General features: G+C 35.5%; 1 protein-coding gene across 2 annotated transcripts in view; it reads right to left on the reverse strand.

Annotated features, from left to right (window-relative positions):
- Window positions 1-18,897, reverse strand: part of ATP9B (ATPase phospholipid transporting 9B (putative)) — a 150,574-nt gene that overhangs the window by 72,638 nt on the left and 59,039 nt on the right. For both annotated transcript variants that reach the window (XM_050970706.1, XM_050970705.1), the window contains exons 8-10: window positions 16,547-16,641; window positions 8,133-8,213; window positions 1,747-1,822 (exon numbers count right to left, since the gene is read on the reverse strand). In XM_050970706.1, the coding sequence (XP_050826663.1) occupies window positions 1,747-1,822; window positions 8,133-8,213; window positions 16,547-16,641 (252 nt within the window). The remainder of the gene's footprint in view (window positions 1-1,746; window positions 1,823-8,132; window positions 8,214-16,546; window positions 16,642-18,897) is intronic.

The raw sequence follows: 18,897 nt of genomic DNA on the forward strand, positions 1-18,897 counted from the left end.
AATGATATGCCAAAGGTTAGATATAATTAATGTCACAAAATCACTTACTGAAGGAAATTTTTTTTTTGTCTGGTACCTAAATTCAAGGTAACTTCTGTATGCACACCACGGCACAATTTTTCATTTCTTGATCACATTATTTTTCCCTTCAGAAGGGATTGCAGTCTTGAAGAGCCATTAAATATTTTTTACTTTGTATTGTTCAGTGAGCTTGCCCTTAGTCTGCCTTAAAGTCTTATTCCACTATTAAAAACTATGTCCCAACAAGAGAATTATCTTTTCCTATGTTTTTCCACTGCCATCATTAATAATGAGCTAAAGTCCTTCATAAATAATCAAACTTTCACAAGAACTCTCAGAAGTAAAAACCTCAAAATTATCCTAAGTTATAAATTTTGAGGAGAACTGTTTCCATTAATATAGGTTCAAATTTAGATAGCAGATCAAGAGCAATCAGTCAATAGCTACACTTCTAAACAAAATCATCTATCATGGAAATGAAAACATGAATAGCTTTCAATTAAAATTCAAATGTACTGATTCAGAATTAAAGAATTTGCAACTGCATACTCTTGGTTTGCAGTTTTCTTCCACACATAGATTTGAGTAAAAGGAAACTCAAACCAAGTTTAGACAGCATTGAAATTTATAATTCATGAGAAGCATCTTTTTATACAAACTTAAAGATTTTGGCTACCTAAGTTAAAAACCTAACTGAGGACAACTTTAGGCATCATCCATTTGACCAAACTGTTTTAGAGAGAATAATTTTCCAGTGCAATCAAACCAAATAACACTAAGAATCAAAGAACATGAGTATCTTTTCAGTACTTGGGAAAGGAGTGCTCAGTAACAGACTTCTTTGCTACCTCCTCAGAATTCATCTTTTCCCTATATCCTTCCAGCAGGCTCCTCACTGATGTAAGAAGTCTTCATGGTATGGACTAACTTTACAATTTTGCTGGAGATTCTTTTACTTTCTTCCCATTTCTTGGCTGTTCCCAGTTGTTCCAATTCCCCATCTTAAATCCTAGTTCTATTCAGAAATCATGCTCTCTCAATTCCTTATTCTCAGTCTTCATGCAGAAGAATAACACAGCCTTTTTCTTACATAGAGCAAAAAAGAAAGAAAATAAATTTCTGTTCTAAAAACTAAAAAGTTACAATGGCATAAAGTCTGAATAGAGCATCTAGGTATTAATGTGTACTCATTTATAATATCTGGGACATACATGAAACAGCCATAATATTTAGATCTCAGTATTATAAAATTGCCTAACTTCAAAACTTATCTACTCTCTCTGAAACTTATCTACTCTCTCTCTTTGCCTAATATAAGATACTAATCACAGAGTATACATACAAGAAAAAGTCCTAAAAAATGCAAAACCACCGTTGCTTTTCAGCAGGGAAAAACATTCACTGTGAGTGAACAGAGCACCTTACAACTTAAAGTTTTAATTTAATCAAAAAGGTCAGTGATGTCAGTGCGCTACAAGGGACTGTATTACTGCAAGATCAACATTTAAGTTTAAAAACCCCCAAAGCTATTAAGGAGGATTAAAAATGTATGAAAATATTTCGAGCAGCATGATAAAACCAATGGGAAGGCAGAAAAGCAACAGTTTAATAGCCTGGAAGATAAAAGTATTTTACAATGTGAAATATTAATGGCTTTTGAAAAATAAGGATGCATTTCCTTGGAAGTATTTAGATTCATTAGCAGCTTTGTATTGCAGCACTTACCCGAAGCAACAACAGTGCTTGCCCATAATGTATTTTCTATGCTTAGGCTTTCATGAACTGCAGGATCACTGTCTTCCTGTTAAAAATAAGAACAGCTAATAAGTGAATCAGCATTACAAGTTAAGAACCATGTCATACCATCTGAATAACTGACACAGGATGTTTGCATCATTGTATCAATCACTGTATAATAGCATTCGTTGCACATACACAGATGCAAAACACTGCCTAAAAGGTGAAATAATGTTTGAAGTTCATATTACTTCTAACCAAACATTCTAAAAGAACTATTCAAAAGTATTTTAAAAGTAACATATTCTTTTCCTCAGATGTATCAAACTGCAGAACAGTATGTTACAGCATGCAGTTAAAGTGTGTTATGAACACTAACTCCCAAAAATTAACACCCTATTCTGTATTTAAATAATGTATAATTCATACAGTAAGCTATGGTCGTCATCATTTTGCAACTGATCAACATCACATAAACTTCAGGAAAAAATATTGCAACTTTTAAAATGAAATGCAGGCTTGTATTATCTTACCACATGCTTACAAAATATATACTCCTAGGGAAAAAACTTCCAATAGAACACTGCTTCCATGATCACCCTAAACATCCCCTTTTTTTTCCTCCCTTCTCTCCTCCCAAGCAATAATGATCTGCAGATTGTAAACAGACAATCTCTCATAATCAATTTGGAGCGTACAGTTGCCATTAGCTGCTGTGAAATGTGCTGTTTACAACTAAAGGAAACTTTAGGAGGTAGGATAATCAAGTGTATTTGATCAAATTACAAATTGTCGCTAAACATTTTGCATAAAGGGAAGATGACTTATTTATCAAAGTACACAATAAATTCTACATATTGTCAATAGTCAAAACCTACAGCCATTTTTCTTCTCTATTTTGAAACAACCACCAAGCACAGGATGAGCTGCACGGAAATTTCTGTTTCTAAAAAAAGAAACATCTCCAATTAAATACACAACTTTTTGTGCATAGATCCCAATATAGCAAAGAAACTGCAGTTCTTACTTTCCTAAATGAGGAAAAAATGTTATTTAAAAGGCATGGAGAACCATTCTGTCAAAAACAGAGGGGAAGAGAGGGAGATATAAAATTAGCCCTAAGAAAAAAACCACCAATTTTGAATCAAGACTTATATTCTGACGATCTTGAAATCAGCTCAGTTGGTTAGGGCATGGTGCTGATTATGGCAAGGTTATGGCTTCAATCCCCATTAAGAGTCACTCACTAAGATTTGGACTTGATGATCATTGTGGGTCCCTTACAATTCAGAATATTCTGTGAAAAATCATTAATGTTCTATAAGATTAGTCTTAAATTAAGAAAAAGGAGAATTATTTTTTGATTCTCATCTCAGGAATTATTACTGCAAGAATTATTTGTTATACTCCTACATCTTAATGCTTAGATTCCTGGTCTGATTTACACTTCTTCCCAAAATATCTGGGTTCTGTGATTATTTCTTGTGTTTATTCCAAACAGAAAGTAAAAATAACTGGAAAATGTTCAAACAGAGCAATAAGGGACGTCAACATAGCTTCTGTACTAGATATGACTAAATAACCTTGACTTCTAATGGGGAATATGACAGACATCTATGAAACAAGCACCTAAAAAGGGAGGATAGGTACTGCTTATTTTTACCAAAGAAGAAAGAAGTCATAAATGAAGTCAACAAAATTGAAACAACAGGCAATCATTCTTAAGTATGTACTTAGCCTGTTCAACTTCCTCCAATTTCATATTAAAAGGTTACACATGTTCAAGAGTGAACTGGGTAAGTTTAGAGAAGGAAAATTTATTGCAATTTATTTACAGAAAACAGCTCTAACTCAGGAAGTTTCCCACATCTTGTGTTAAGAAACAGGTGGCTCTTTTGAGGAGGAACTACTGTGTCCTTACTCTTGTTCCATCCTCCTTCCCAGCACTCTGTTTCTGGCTATTGTCAAGAACAGGATACTAAGCCAGGTAAATCCTTTGTTTTCCCTTATTCTTCAGTTAGCAGATTGTAAGACTGAATTGTGAAACTCTTCCATATTACAAGAAGAAATCAAAAGCCCTGCAATGATTGTGGAGAGCTAACAACAGGGTTAGGAAAAAGTCACTTGTTCAATGTCTAAGACTGCTACAAGATTTAGTGAAATACCTTCTTTTAGGTCATTCAAAATAGGAAAGCATCAAATGAGCTCTCTCTCTGTCCACTCAGGCTCATCCACAGAAGGGTCTGCCAATCCCTCATCTTCTGCTCATTTCATTATGATACTTTCATGTCATTATGCCCTCACCTAACATTTTCAGCTTTCTACAGTTCAATCCATTTCCAAAATATCACACCTTCCATGCCCAATCAGATGATGGCTTACCCTTATTTTTCTTCTGTCCTAAGTTACTCGAATGAAAAATACACGGTGCATGTAAGGGTTAGGAGTTTAGCTGTTTCACACTATTTTTATTTGTACTTCTAGAGAGATAGAAGGGATAGATGAAGCAGGGAAGGACAAGAACTGAAATTCCTGAGTAAGACCAGACCTGTGTTAAAGGAGATATTACTGCAAATTTTCTGACACTAACAGAACAATGTATGTTTTGGGTTAAATGAAATCCATCACTTGCTCTCATAGCAGAAATTTGACATACAAGGGCTTCTTTGTCCAGCTGACAAAGTTTCCACTTAAGGTCTGCTGGGTTGAATTTCATTTGGCAGCTGTATGTTTCTTGGTCTTTGAGTTCTGAATTAAGTTCAGTATTATATTCAAGCTTCATATTCAGGCTCAGTTTTTTAATCTGTGAGCAGCATTCATCATAGAGGTTTAAATTGTCTATAGTTTCTTTTCAGAAATTAGTCTGTAGCTCTTGCATGTGCAGTGAGAAAGGAAAGATGATCAGTGAAATAAAAATTGAATACAACCCATTTTCAGTCCTTTCATTAATAATTTCATAAAGTCCTTTCACGAATTCATAATACAGCTGACCAAAGAACATGACAAATTTCAAGGAGTAATTTTAAAATTTTCAAAGCTATAATTTTTTAGAAATTTTTGTAAATAACAAGCGAGGTCTTTGAGACAAAATCCCTAATCCTTGAGTGAACCAGTGTATAACTTCTACTTGACCTTTTCTATCTCTGTTCATGAATCACAGGATGCAGTACAACAACCACCATCAACTTTTGTAGGAAAGTGGAATACACATTAATTTACTTGGATCACTGAAAGAGATTCCTTCCCCAACCCCACAATTAATTTTTCTGGCCATGTTCCTTTTACTGGCATATGTTTTGGACAGGGTCAGATTAGGTTCTATACACATTAGCTCCCCAGTCAAATTGTCTGTATAGTTGTTACTGCTGGCATAAAGGAAGGGGAGTCAAAAGGATTTGCAAAACATAATGCCATTCTCTTCAGTGGCAACATAAAAGTAAGCCAAAATGAAGTGAACGCAACCATTGCTTCCAAACAGGTAATTCTTTAACAAACATGAATGAAAAAAGTGACTTAATGTTCTCTCTACTAAATGCAAGGCATATCCAAGAAAACATTGGTATAATTAGCATCAGGCCAGAGATTCTACTCATTAATGACTAGAGCTACACACACCAGGTTTTACATCAGGGTAGGTTTAGTTTAAGAATCAAACAAGATGCTATATTGTAAAAAATTATATATATTATACAATATAGTTCTGTACTATATGGAAAGAAAAAGATTATTGAAGTAGTTGAACTAAACTCAATGGCATTTGTTTTCTAAGCTTGCTATTAGAATGTAAAAAAATTAAAATATATTTCCAAAGTAAATGAAGAGACTATGGGAACAGAACAGAGCTGCAATATAGAAGAAATAAAAAGAAAATATTCTTAAGGGAACAGTGAAAGTAACTCCCAAATTTAAACAAAAAATAGCCAAGGTTAAAAGCAAGAGAGACTCTCCATGATCCTATACAGAAGTAAGTAAAAGTTAAATAATACTGGCTATGCCAATACACACTGATGTAATGCTCTAGAATACTCTTTAGGCTCCAACTGGTAAAAGTTGGGTTAAGAAGTATGGTTACCTTTTATTGTCTTTTAACAGATTTTCAGCATTAAATAAAATTGCTCCCTCATTTATCAAGCCTACAGAGGAGCATCAGACAGAAGAGAAACTCAAGTAGTGATGTTTACATCCTTGTTCTGTACACATCACTATTTAAAAATAAGCTCAGCAAAGACACAGATGATGCTCTCAGAACAAATAAAACTATCTCATAAATTTCCACAAAACATTAATTTAGCTCACCTATTGTTTTTTGATAGTCTGTCTAAAGGAGGAGAGGAATTAATTTATGCCATTATTCAAGGGCCAGACATGATCATGCAAGGACACACACTCACTTTCATGCACTGACTGCATATCCAAAATCTATGGAGAACAATGGAAAACAGCTTCATATGAAGCTAGCAGATATCACTAGAGTACAGCAAAGCTTTTATGCCTCCTGACATGATTATGCAGGTGTTCTGCAAAATATATCTTCTGTCAGCTCCCAGGTTTTTTGTGGACAGATTTGTACTTAGACCTTGCACGCTCATAAAAACTCCAGCGCTGTGCTCCCAAGTTTCTGGTTTGTTTTATGGACACATACTTTTTGAAAATATCTAAGTTTGTCTTTTACATTGTTAGTACTCTGTCTCCATAATGGGGGGAAAAAAGAAAAAGAAAAATCAATGTGCTATTACCCTGTCAACCTACCCTTGCAAGAATTCTTTGAACATCAATGCTTAAGTAAAAAAAATGTATGCATTAGCATCACTAAGCACACTAATTTTTTTTGCTTTAACATAAAATAGAAATTAGATGCAAGAACTGATTTATTGTAAGAAGCAAGGACTCACAGCAAAAGCAGAAAGATAAATCAGTAAACAAGTGTCCTAAAACAGCATTTCACAATGCAGAAGGTACACCACTAACAAAACCCAACCTTTGAAAAATCTCTAGTGTGATTCACTGTGAATCAAATTTGAGGGCAATGCCCTCAGATACTTTAAACTGAACACAGAAGTTCAGTTTAAACTATTCTTGCTACTGAAGCACCCAAAAAACCCACCATTTATGCAATCCTGAAACCACAAAATGCACCACAGTTATTTACACACACTGGGATATTTGAATCATACAGCTCTTATGACGTGTACAAACAGAACCCACAACACAAATTACTGTGATGATTTCCCAATGTCTCAATTACTTATTCCAGAGTTGTTAAAAAGATTCCAAAGAATTCAATATATATGTAGGAAAGTACACACTTAGCCACTGAGAGAAATAATATGAATTTACAGCTGTTAATAGAAGTTTCATTTGGACAATTGGTCAATACAAGGTTTAAGTAAACACTGTTGGTAACTGCTTTAGAAGGTGTGAACAAATGACATTTACTTTGTAGGCAGCATGGACTATGGAACTGGTATAAATTGATCTTAGAGAGCCAGCAACTGCAGTATCTCATTCATCAGTGTATTTACAACTGTGAACTGGAATTCCAATTACAAAACAAAATCTATTACCAATTTGAGTTACAGGGAAAAAACCCTTCTCTTTACCTCCCCAGCAGTTAATTCTCTCAAATTATTTTAGAAACAAACCATCAAGAGGAACGAGTCTAACGCCACTGAGTTTGGCTGAAACAAGCAGAACAATCACTGTATCTGCTAACATACTGCTACAAAACTGTAAATCTATTTAAAAAAAAAGAATTACTACCTATTAGGACACTGCTTTAAAAGGTCAACTTTAGCAGGCCACCTTTTGAAAACAACAGAAACAAGACATAGATATTATTGCATTGTTATTTTCATAATTAGTTTTGAATATAATTATCTGTGTTGAAGAGATTCAATACAAAGTCCCCATAAGTAGCTTTTAGCTTGTTTTACATTTTGAGAAAACTGAACTTTGGAAGTACAGCAGAAATGCTATTAAACAAGGCACACTTTTATTGCACATAAACTAGCTGATGCATTGTCTCAGGCTACTACTATTATTCAACTTGTCAGTTTTTGACATATATAAACAATACATCAGATGCCTGGAAACAGTATACTGTTCACAAAGAGTTTCACATAAAAAGATTAAAGTGATGTCAATCAACAAACATTCAACTCTCCAGTTCAGATTTTTTCAGATATTCTCTATGCATTAGTTTTCTGCCATACATGTGTTACAGGTTATTTATTATATGAAGTATTGCCATGGCAGGAACATAGGAAAACATACTGCTGCAAAGCCAAGGAAAAATCTGGTATAAAGTTGACACTACAGGTAGGACTGAGGTATTAAAGAGGAAAGTAGAACATGTATTTACATGGACTACTTACCCGTGTGAAAGTACCCTCAAAACTGTGGATATCCAGCTGTGGCTTCTGAGCATAAACATAAGCATTGATTGAAAACAGATCCTGTAAAACAGAATAATGTATTTACTATTACTTAAATATAATCCTTTATGTTGAAGACCTGGTAAAGATTCCAGTTTATCACCCCCACCAACCCACCCCAAACTAAGATCACACAACTTTTACCCAACTAAAAAACATGGTGTTTTTTTCCAGTACATCTTGCTATAGAGGAATCACTTTCAAGTTGATATCCTTCAGGTGTTGATAGTTCAAAAACTAAACTGTTTTACATTTATGAGTTAGATATTTTTATCTAATTTCTTTTAACAGCCCCATTTTAATTAATAATAGTGTAATCTTACAATATTTTCCAGATATTTGTCCTTTTCAAAATAAAGTGGGGGAGGGAGAAGGGTTGATTTGTTTGTTGGTTGGGTTTTTTAATGAAACAGGACAAAGCCAACTGAGTACAAAAGGCAACAATGAAATGGATTTGAGTTCTCTTGAATGCTCCAGCACCCCAGTGAAAATCCCACAAGAAAACCCTACCTGCTTCAGGAAGGCCTGACTACATCAACAGGATTACTCAAATCTTTAAACTCAGGGATACATCAAAACTAGTCTGATAAAATTTGGTCTAATATATGTGGTACCACTACTCATGACAGCAAACAATCCACAAATGTTCCTAGCCTAAAACTAAGAAGAACAGGAAACACCTAAGACAGTACAGTAGCAGCCTCTATAAACAGATAGCAGCATAATATAAACAGAAGAAAAAAAAACCCTAAGAAATCTGATGATTGTTAGATCTTAAGAGTTGTCCCTAGAGGCCCAGGGAGGTTCACCTTAAAATTCTGAAACAATTATTTCATCAAGTAAAACATCCACCATCCACAGCAAAAATACTATAGACTAAAAGCATGATAGAAAGGAATTTTTTAATCCCAAAAGCAAATTTTTAGTGCTTTTTAGGTGATAAGAACCAACAGCAGCAAAGGCATTTCAAAAGGAGCATTCATGCATGAATACACAACAGTCCCATTTCTACTCTGGAGAGAAGCAGATGCTTGATACCAACTCCCAGTCAATCTAGGAATTCCAGCCTCTGATCAAATGCAAGGTTGTACACCTTCCCACTCTACGTAGCACCTCATTATTTGGGTTATCTCCATCCCTTACTACCAGATGAATCTTGCAAAAGGCTAATCAAACACCATCTCTGGGGACCAAATCACATGGGTACAATACCCTGTTCATGCTAGCTAGAATGTGCTGCCTTTCAAAGCAGAATTTATTTTACAGCCTCTTTCATGGACATATAAACGACACCTTGGCTCAAATGCTACTTTTAAAAGTAGGCCATTATTTTTTCCCCATAATTTTCAATGTAAGAATGTTTCACAATTTGAACAGTAAAAAAAATAACTAAAAGTATTGTCTACCTGTGTTAATGTCTTAAAGCCCAACATTTTTATATCCTTTGTTATCTCTGATACAATGGCTAGATTGATGAATATCACAATATTTTTGCTTTTCCTTATCAAAATGAATGCTTTCTTAAAATCTAGTGTACATTTATGAAATATGTTTGGCTTTAGTTTAAAAATGTGTAGCTCTACAAATAATAAATTGTGTTTATATTCTGCATACAAGAAATCTCTCATAGCTTCCAAAAAACACACATACTTTATATTTCATATGCTTTTTAAAACATGAATGAAATCTCAACATTGAATCTCACAACTTATCTTTATCTTAAACCACTAGACATTTATTGAAGTCTATCACACAAAGTTCATTCATTGCACCCTTGTTCTTCCAACCTACTTTCAATGAGTTCACGAGAAATAATTCATATGAAACTAATACACATGTGGTGTCCTATATCTTCATCATTCACTTCTCTCCAATCTGTTATCACCTACAATTTAGCTAATCTAAGCTATTATGTGCTTTATTATGCAAAGAAAAATAAAGAGTCTCTCAGTAGTGGATAACAGAAGAAAACTAATACCACACACATGCTCATATACACAATAAAAACTGCTAGTGAAATGCGTCAACTTCTCTCTTTTCAAAGAACACCTTACTGGGAAGCAAAATTAAAATAAAAGAAAGTAGAAATATCCACCTTTTTAAAGTGAATTTGTACAGTAATATATTTTCCTTGGTTCTAATGTATTTTTTCCTACTGTGATCTTCTCCTTTGTTTCATCTCAAATGTAAAAATTTCTGTCTACCTATCTACACTCCTTTGGTGTCTTTTTATGCTTTAGTTCCCCTTTTTTATTTCAGATTTACCACCTAAATTTGTGTTTTCTTTCCTTTTTTTTCTTTTCTGAATTTCAATTGTGAAAAAAACTTACTTATCTTTGTGAAAAACTGAGATCTTCACATTATTGGCATTTCTCTGAAATGCTACCAGCTAGAACTGGCATAGTGTTCCAGAAGAGCATGGGGTTTTTTTTGTAAAATAAAAAAACCTATGCTCTGAGTGAAATCCAGGGTGATATCCCATTGGCATTTCATTCATGAGTAGCAGAAAGACACAAAAGCATATTACTTGAGCTCAGTAGATTTCTGAAATATTTTTTTCACTATTAGGGTAAAGAAAATTGTTAAAGATTATTATTTGCTGTAGCCAAGTGTTCTGTATTCCAACTGTACACCATTCTCAGGCCAATAAAATATGGTAGTTTTATAATACAAGGTAAAGAAAGCAAAACTTGAAGAATGACACAGTTACAGAAGACAAATTTCCTATGAACTTCATTCAACAACTGCAATATAAAGACATTTTTCACTAAGTGCTGCTTTTCCAGTATGAAAGCTCTTCATTTCTCCTCTCAATGTCTTGAAAGAAATCGTGAGGGTGACTTTAACAAGGAAATATCACAATTTATAAGCAACAGTACATGGAAATATAATTTCTGCTCACTAGGCAAGAAAAAATCACCTTGTTCAGTTATGTCATTGCTTTCCCTTATACAAAAGCAGGGGGAAAGGAAATTACCTTAAACAAAGGATTTGATTCTATTATTTTTAGAAAAGGCAGCTACTATTTATTAATGATTTAACTAATGGGGGATTTGTGAAACTTAGCTTCAGTAAAGACTTATTTTCATATTAATATATTGAACTGCTGATTCACTGAAGCCAAATAGTTTTACTGATACCTTAAATGGAAACAGTATTCTACATCACTTTTAGGATGCAATAAAGTCAAACGATCTCAGTTATTTTCTTATTCAAGACAAAAAAACCACATTTGGGTGGGGATTGTAACAGTTCTAGAATAAAAAAACTACATTAAAGACTTGAATCTCAAGTAAAATAATATTCTTATATAACAATATATGAGTTTTTCTTAAAAATTGATATGCATTTAATTATCTCATCCTTAAAAAATATTTGAGAAGAATGCATTTCATTCTTCTACTCTGCAAGTCAGAAAATGACTTTGTGATGGTACAATAATGAAAATGCTCTCTTTTGCATTTCACAATTTAAAAATTGCCACAATTATCAATAACATAGAAAAATCTCCTCTATTAGGTCAAGGGCAACATTTGTTCACCTTACTTAAAGATCATTAAAATACATTCTTAATCATAACATGTAGTTCATTGCAAATAAAATTGCCTTTGGTTCAATAAAACTAATTAAATGTAAATGGTATTGTTTACTGCCGTATGGATCTTCTGATATAAATCAGCAAGTCACCATTTATTGAAAATTACAGTGACCTCACTGCTGTTAATAAAAACAGCTGATCTCACAGGCTAGAGAAGAATGCCTCAGAAGTTGTGTATTGCCAGAAGTGTCCCACCTCTATGAAACTGCAAGAAACCTAATCCAGGTGTTACCATATTTGCTGCTCAGCCATCATTAAGGGACTTGCTGAAATTTTAATTCTCTGATCACATTAAGTGCTTTAGGAAGACAACAAAATCTGTACCGATCATCTTGGTGGTATCATCTGTTCTTTAAGAAAAGCTCTGAAGGTCTGCAGGTTTGTTTGTTCTGGGTGCCACAGTGGGTAGGATTACAGTGCTGCTCTGGTGACACGGCTGACAGCTCATGCCAACACAAGATACTCACTGTCCTACCCGAAAGGAGGTTGTAGCGAGGTGGGGGTCGGATTCTTCTCCCAGGTTACAAGTGACAGGAGCAGAGGAAATGGCCCCAAGTTGCTCCAGGGCAGGTTTAGATTAGATCTTAGAAAAAATTCCTTCTTAGAAAGGGTGGTCAGGCATTGGAACAGGTTGTCCAGGGAAGTGGTGGAAATACCATCCCTGGAAGTGGTCAAAAGGTACGTGGATGTGACATTTGGGTACACAATTTAGTGGTGAACACAGTGGAGCTATTCACCGGATTCAACTGTCTTAAGAGGTCTTTTCTAACCTTAATGACTATGTTTTTACAACTAAAGAAATCAAAATGAGTGACAAATTTATTATATCCAAAACAAGAGCTAACAATAGTCTACTTTACATTCAACTTGCTAAATTTGTATTTTTTAATTATTAAAAATATATTTCAATATGGAAGCATGAACTGTAAGTCTCAGGTTTGAAAGTACATCACAAACATGTGGAGAAGCCACTGTGGCAGGGAAGTGCGATGGGTCTCTGGAGGCCACCGCGGGCAGAGGCTGGCTGGAATAATGTAATCCACCCAGTGACAGCCCGAAACGTCAGCCCAGGGGCAGAGAGGGCAGATCCGCAGGGACTGAACTCTGCTGCCCTGGTTGCCACGGGCTCTGCTTGGGAGAAGCCGCCGGGTGCCGACTCATCACATGGCCGTAGGGATTTCACCTTGGGGCCGAGGGCTGTGCCGCCCTGCCGAACTGCCGCAGCGAGCTGGAAGGGCCGGGAGGCGGCAGGGGCGGCCGGGCCCCGCGGTGCTCGGGGCCGGGCTTGGAGCGCCGAGCTGCAGGCGCGCACCGGCTGCGCTGCCGGACACGGCAGCTGGCGGATCACTGCACGATCCGCCCGGCATTCAGGATGGGAACCTGACTGTGTAACTATAATGAAATAATTCTGGACACTGCCTTTTGACTTCCTATAGGGCCCACATACAAATAATTATAATTATGACCATATTATAAAGCACAAAAATTAAGCTGACAGTAAAATAATTGAATAATGCTATTTTTTTAGTTTGATATTCATCGCTTGCTTAGACCTCCATACCAATCTCTGAAGTTGTCTATCCACAGAGCTTCTTTACATGACTGACACTCCTGCAAATCACTGTAATTTGAGTAAAGGTAAAAACATCTTTGCAGAAATCTAATTATTAATGTGCTTTCCTACAGGAATGGAAATAATATTCTGTGATGGGCACTGAGCACAATTTTTTGTGATGGATATGAGAATCCTTTAAAAACCATATACATTTGGGTTCATTGGGCTACCACTCCACCAAAGTAAGTCACAGACAGAGGGGGCTTGGAGCAAAGCAGATATATGACATAAGCACTGCAAACGGCCTAAGTCTTGCTGGGAGCAGCCATTTAAAATGAGCTCAATGAAGAACCACCAGGTGTAAGTAGTTTGTCCAAACCCCATAGTAGAATAATTTGTGTTTCAGTTTAGTTGGCAGAAAACATTACACCCAATGTCAGTCAGGATGAAATGTCAGCTTATGCCGACAAAGCCTTGTCTAGCACCTGGAAAGCACCAAAAACTGAGTGGTGTGAGAAAGGGCAGAGGCACATCAACTGCTTGTGGCTTTCATATGCTGCTGGTAGCCAGGAAAGGTGCTTTAAGTGGAAGCAGCTCCTGATTAACCACACTTACAATACGACTCAGGTTATCACCTACAGCTCAAGAGGGAGAGCATAAAGATCTCGCAAGAAGCCCAGATCGGTTAGATGGAGGTTAATAGCCCTAAGTGGAAACAACTAAGGAGAAATGGTTACTATATTGTACAGTTTTGTACAATATTGTTTCCAAGAGTGTTTATTCTATACTGTTTCCAAGATGCACAAATAATTTCATGGTGGTATCTTGCCTTCTCTCCCCTTCACACCCAAAACAAGTACCACCTGAAGCGAACCTTCACATCTGCAGGAAGATGAGGCTGCATGCCCCACCATTCAAATGCAGACATCCCAATTTCAATCACTTTTGATTTACTAGTCTAAAAAAGTACAATAATTTAGTTCTCCAAATCATGCTCTGAGAAATAGCTACTCACTTTTCATAGTTTAGGAAGGTTTATTAAACCTTATCAAAAATACAACAGAAGACAGAATAAAGAAAAAAGGGTATGGCGCTGGGAGCCAAAGATTTTCCCCGCCATGTGCTCAGCCCCCTCACAGTGGAGGTTTTCCCCTCTTAACTCCTCCCAAAGTTCTGTCCATCAACCCCTTCTTCACTGTCCAGTGGTGGAGATCTCTTCCTCAAATCCTGACTGGAGGTCAGATGTCACCAAAGTGACAAGCCAGCCCTCCCAGATGTCCCAACTCCAGCTGTCCCTTGATAACCATGCGAGGGGGTAGCACCATAACTATAAATCTATACAGCTTTTCTTAACCTATATACATGATATTTGTCCATTAATTTTGAGAGTCAATCATTGCATTACTCATCTATCACAATACTGTACAGATTTAACCATAATTTTGCATTATCTCCACAGATGCCTAATGCTTTATTTATCAAGTCTATTGATATTGATAATTTTTTTTAAACAAAGAACATATTATAAAAATTACAAAACCAAAATTTCTTGTTCCTCCTAACATAAAAGCTAGACAGGTAATTTCATGCTTTCTTCCTAACAAGAAACAAAAAACTTTAAACATATATTCGAACTTTTTAGGGGAAAAAGAAAAGTTAATGCAAAGGGGTTTTTTCCTTTTCCAAAGGATAATGCAAAAAAGCCTTTGCACTGTAACTTACTCCAGATTTCATTAGCCTCAATAGACCAAGACTTCTAAGCTCAGAATATCAGAATTATAATCAACAAATAAAACTCTGAGGCAGTGCTTTGCAGAGTATTTGCAACCGCAGTCAGTAATATTTCCAAAAAAAAAAAAGACAAAACATAACCCCTAAGTCGAATAACTTTTGGAGAAGTACTACTAAATTAAATTTAAAAAATTAAAGCAAGATAGAAAGTTGACTGTATTTTAGTCAAACACATTACATGTGCCCCAAATTTGAATATGATTTTCTTTTAATGAGAAAACATTAAAAGGCCTTGATTAAATGTTAAAAACGACAGGAGAAGCATTATTACAAACACTAAATTCAATTGCAGGTTATGGAATATTTGTTAAAGTCTGTTCTGGCACCAGAACTCATGACTTGAAGCCTGACTTGGCATCTCTATCTGGCATGACCAACCTTTGGTTCCAAACCTTGTTCTCAAATCCTTTAAAGTGCATCTGCATGTAACTGCTTCTTCCTTCTGTCACTTGTGAAGCCAGTAGTCAGAGAATATGAACACAGGAGAAAACATCTCCTTTTTGCTAGTATGACTCTGGCAGCAACTCTATTTCTGGAAGTGTAACTGCAGAAGTCCTGCTAAGATCCAGCAGATAATCTACAACTTTTGTTATTGAGATGGAATATAAAAAATCTTCTTAAGGTGTATTTGCCCTTAATAAAACACCTAAAAGATTTAGTGTCAAAACACCAGAAATTCTGTAGAGGTAAATTTCCACGAGCTTGTCACTTGAGTATGTTTTCAAAGAAGGTCTCCTAATACCAAGCCAACTCGCTGGTATAACAGAAAGCTTTCCCAGTACAAGGGAAACAATTCAGCTTCTTGTTAAGGAGACTTATATAAAATTTTACATCTGCTATTGTAGATATGTGTCTATTTTGTATGTTTATATACACACACACACACACCCACACACGTGTGTTCCTTTCCATGATTTTAGATCTACTCGTGACACAACACATGTATGCCCTCAAAAAATACCCACATTCAAGCCACTCTTAGAGAGCTCTGCTTGCAAGAACTGGCACATTGGATCAGAAAGAATGGTGACAACAAAAATCACTTCACCTTCCAGGAGCAGACTATTGTTTCCCAAGCTCACAAGTAAGTGATTAAAGCAATGGTTCCTGAGACAAGAATAATTTCTACTTGCAGTCTAACGCTCGGTTGAAAACACTGTGACTTGCTTCTGGAGAGTGTGAATCTTCTTGTGGACAACAATGAGAACCACTAGGTTGAAAGATAAAAATCCAGTTCTGACTCAGTTTCTTCTCAATGCAAACCCAGGAATATTTGTGTCTTTTTTATTGTAAAAACTAAGGTTCTGGTAAGAGGTATTTTTCAACACTTACAGTAACTGTAACAATCTTTTGGATAATAGATATAAATGCACACACAGAAGATAACTTAAAAGCAAACAGAATGCTTACCCCCAAAGCTGGCAATCTTTGTGTGCAACTGACAGCAACCTTCAGTTTCCAGTCTGTTTCCCCATCCAGCTGGTCAGTTCGAATGAAACATGAACCTTGAAGTTACAAAGAGACACAGAACTATTATTTAAATTGCAAAAATTCAGTTTGGGTTAAAAACATGTAAAAGAGTGAAAAAATCACCACTTACAACCATTTTAAAAAAAATGTGCAACATATAAAAGGACTTGTATTTTGGAGTCTTTGTGTGCTCTCTTCCAGGAATGCTTTAGATATCACACAACTGCACCATTTTTTCTAATAAAATTAGCAATATGACTGTTTATGAATGGAGGTAACTTCTATTTTACAAATTTCTTCAAAGTTTCTAAACAGGTTTTCAAATATTATCATCAAGAGATACAACTTCAACTTGAGTTGAAAAAGATTTAATTTCATTTATTTATGGAATTCTGTCACTTGTACAATTCCAACACTATAGAATACTGTGATTTTTTAATTCATGCTGGTATGATATCACAAACTTTCATTGCTTATTGTCTCCTGGCTTCTCTGAAAAAAAAAAAATTAAAGAAGTCCTTAACATGGACAGCATTCAAAACAACGTGGATCTGAATGTATTATACTTAAAAGAAGTATTTTTAAATTACCTGTAACTATTGGTGGTCCAAGACTAAAGAAACCTGTCAACACATGCAGAGTACTTAGGATATGAGGGAAACTCAAGATACACACTGATATGCACTGAAGAGAATCAGTGTGCTGTACAGACTGAAGACCAGGATTGCAGAAACAGAAAACTGAGACCACTGCAGAGCCTACCCTTACCCCCATATGTAGTTTGATAGATATCATCAAGTCTGGAGTATTACATACATTACTAATGTAAGATTCAAAAAGGACCACACACAAACACTGCAAATCTAGTAAAAATACAAAATTAACTGCCATTCCATTAAGCTTGAAGCCTTTTTAGGTGGTAGTAAAATTTTAGCAACACTCTTCACAACTGCTACTCTAGAGAAACCATAAATATTTCTGAAGTAGGAATTACAATTTCCTTTATACTATAGCTAAACAAATGTATACACTATTGTTACTGGGTGCTCTGGGTGTGCAAAAAATAGATTGGATAAGTTTTTAATAAATTTTAATAAAAAACCATTTATATAAACACACAAATATTTCCATCTGTATTTCAACCAATCCAATAAAAACTAACAAAGTAGTTTAACCTCAGAAGCTATGTGGTAGCAATTAAGTGGAAGGAAACACTGCATAGTTTGTCCAGATTTGAGTCTTATTATAGACAAGAAGAGAGTCTGCTAGAATGTGTCAAGGCAGAATGCCAAGAAAGGGTACCTACCCTGAACATAAATGAAGAGATAGATTATTTTATAGGACAAGTGGACCCTGGTGTAAGCAAAGTCTGATAGAACCCAATGTCTTATCCATCAAAGCCTGCAAATTAAGCAGTTTGATGAGCGGTTGCCTGAAAGGACATGCTTGAGAGAAAAGCCACCTGAAACTGTACCTGACTAAAAGTGTTTTTGCAGAACAGACTTCAAAGAATCTTACAAGCTTTCATGCAACAGCTCTATTTATATTAAGTGCATTGTAAATAGACAAATATTTAATTGTTAATATAGACAGCTCTCAGAAAACATTATCTCGGCTAAATGTCACCCAAAGCTCAGAGATGCAAGCTGCAAAGCTGTGTCTGAAGTTCTTCAAAAGCTGGTTTTAAATTCTTAATAGAATTCTTTATGAATTTTCTTCCAAGAATAAAATACTATAAAGCATCTTTGGAAGAGTCAGCAACATCCACTGCATTATAATGAAGTGTGACGTACCTAGAAACACCTAGAAACACCACAGTATCACTGCATTTTTTGTCCATGGCATGGATGAGCCTACTCTCCATCATACTTTTCCTGTACAAGACATTTCATGGTTCTCTTTACCCTTGCTGTCAATGGTTGCTCTCTTGCATCAATTTCATTTAGAATTATACTATAGATCAATGCAGTTCAAGACCAGTGTGGCTGCTGTAAATGGTTGACTGCACATATATTCATTTAATAGAGCTCACACTATGACATGTATTGGCCAGCTGCATTTCCTCTTCACTTCAGCAGTTAATTTCATCAATAACTTATCTCATAGCCTGTTTCCCTTTTATCCAGAAAAAGGGACTGCTTTCTGCCAAGTCAGCTTTCAATAGTGATCACAAAAGCAAAACCGAAACAATACAATCCTCTCCTCCACCTCAAATATTGCAGTAGATTTGACTAAGTAACTTTATTCTCTAAGTTAACTTGGCTTAATTAAACTATAAACATGGAAGATTT

Source organism: Serinus canaria, chromosome 2 (genome assembly GCF_022539315.1).
Source record: "Serinus canaria isolate serCan28SL12 chromosome 2, serCan2020, whole genome shotgun sequence".
NCBI classification, from domain to species: Eukaryota; Metazoa; Chordata; class Aves; order Passeriformes; family Fringillidae; genus Serinus; species Serinus canaria.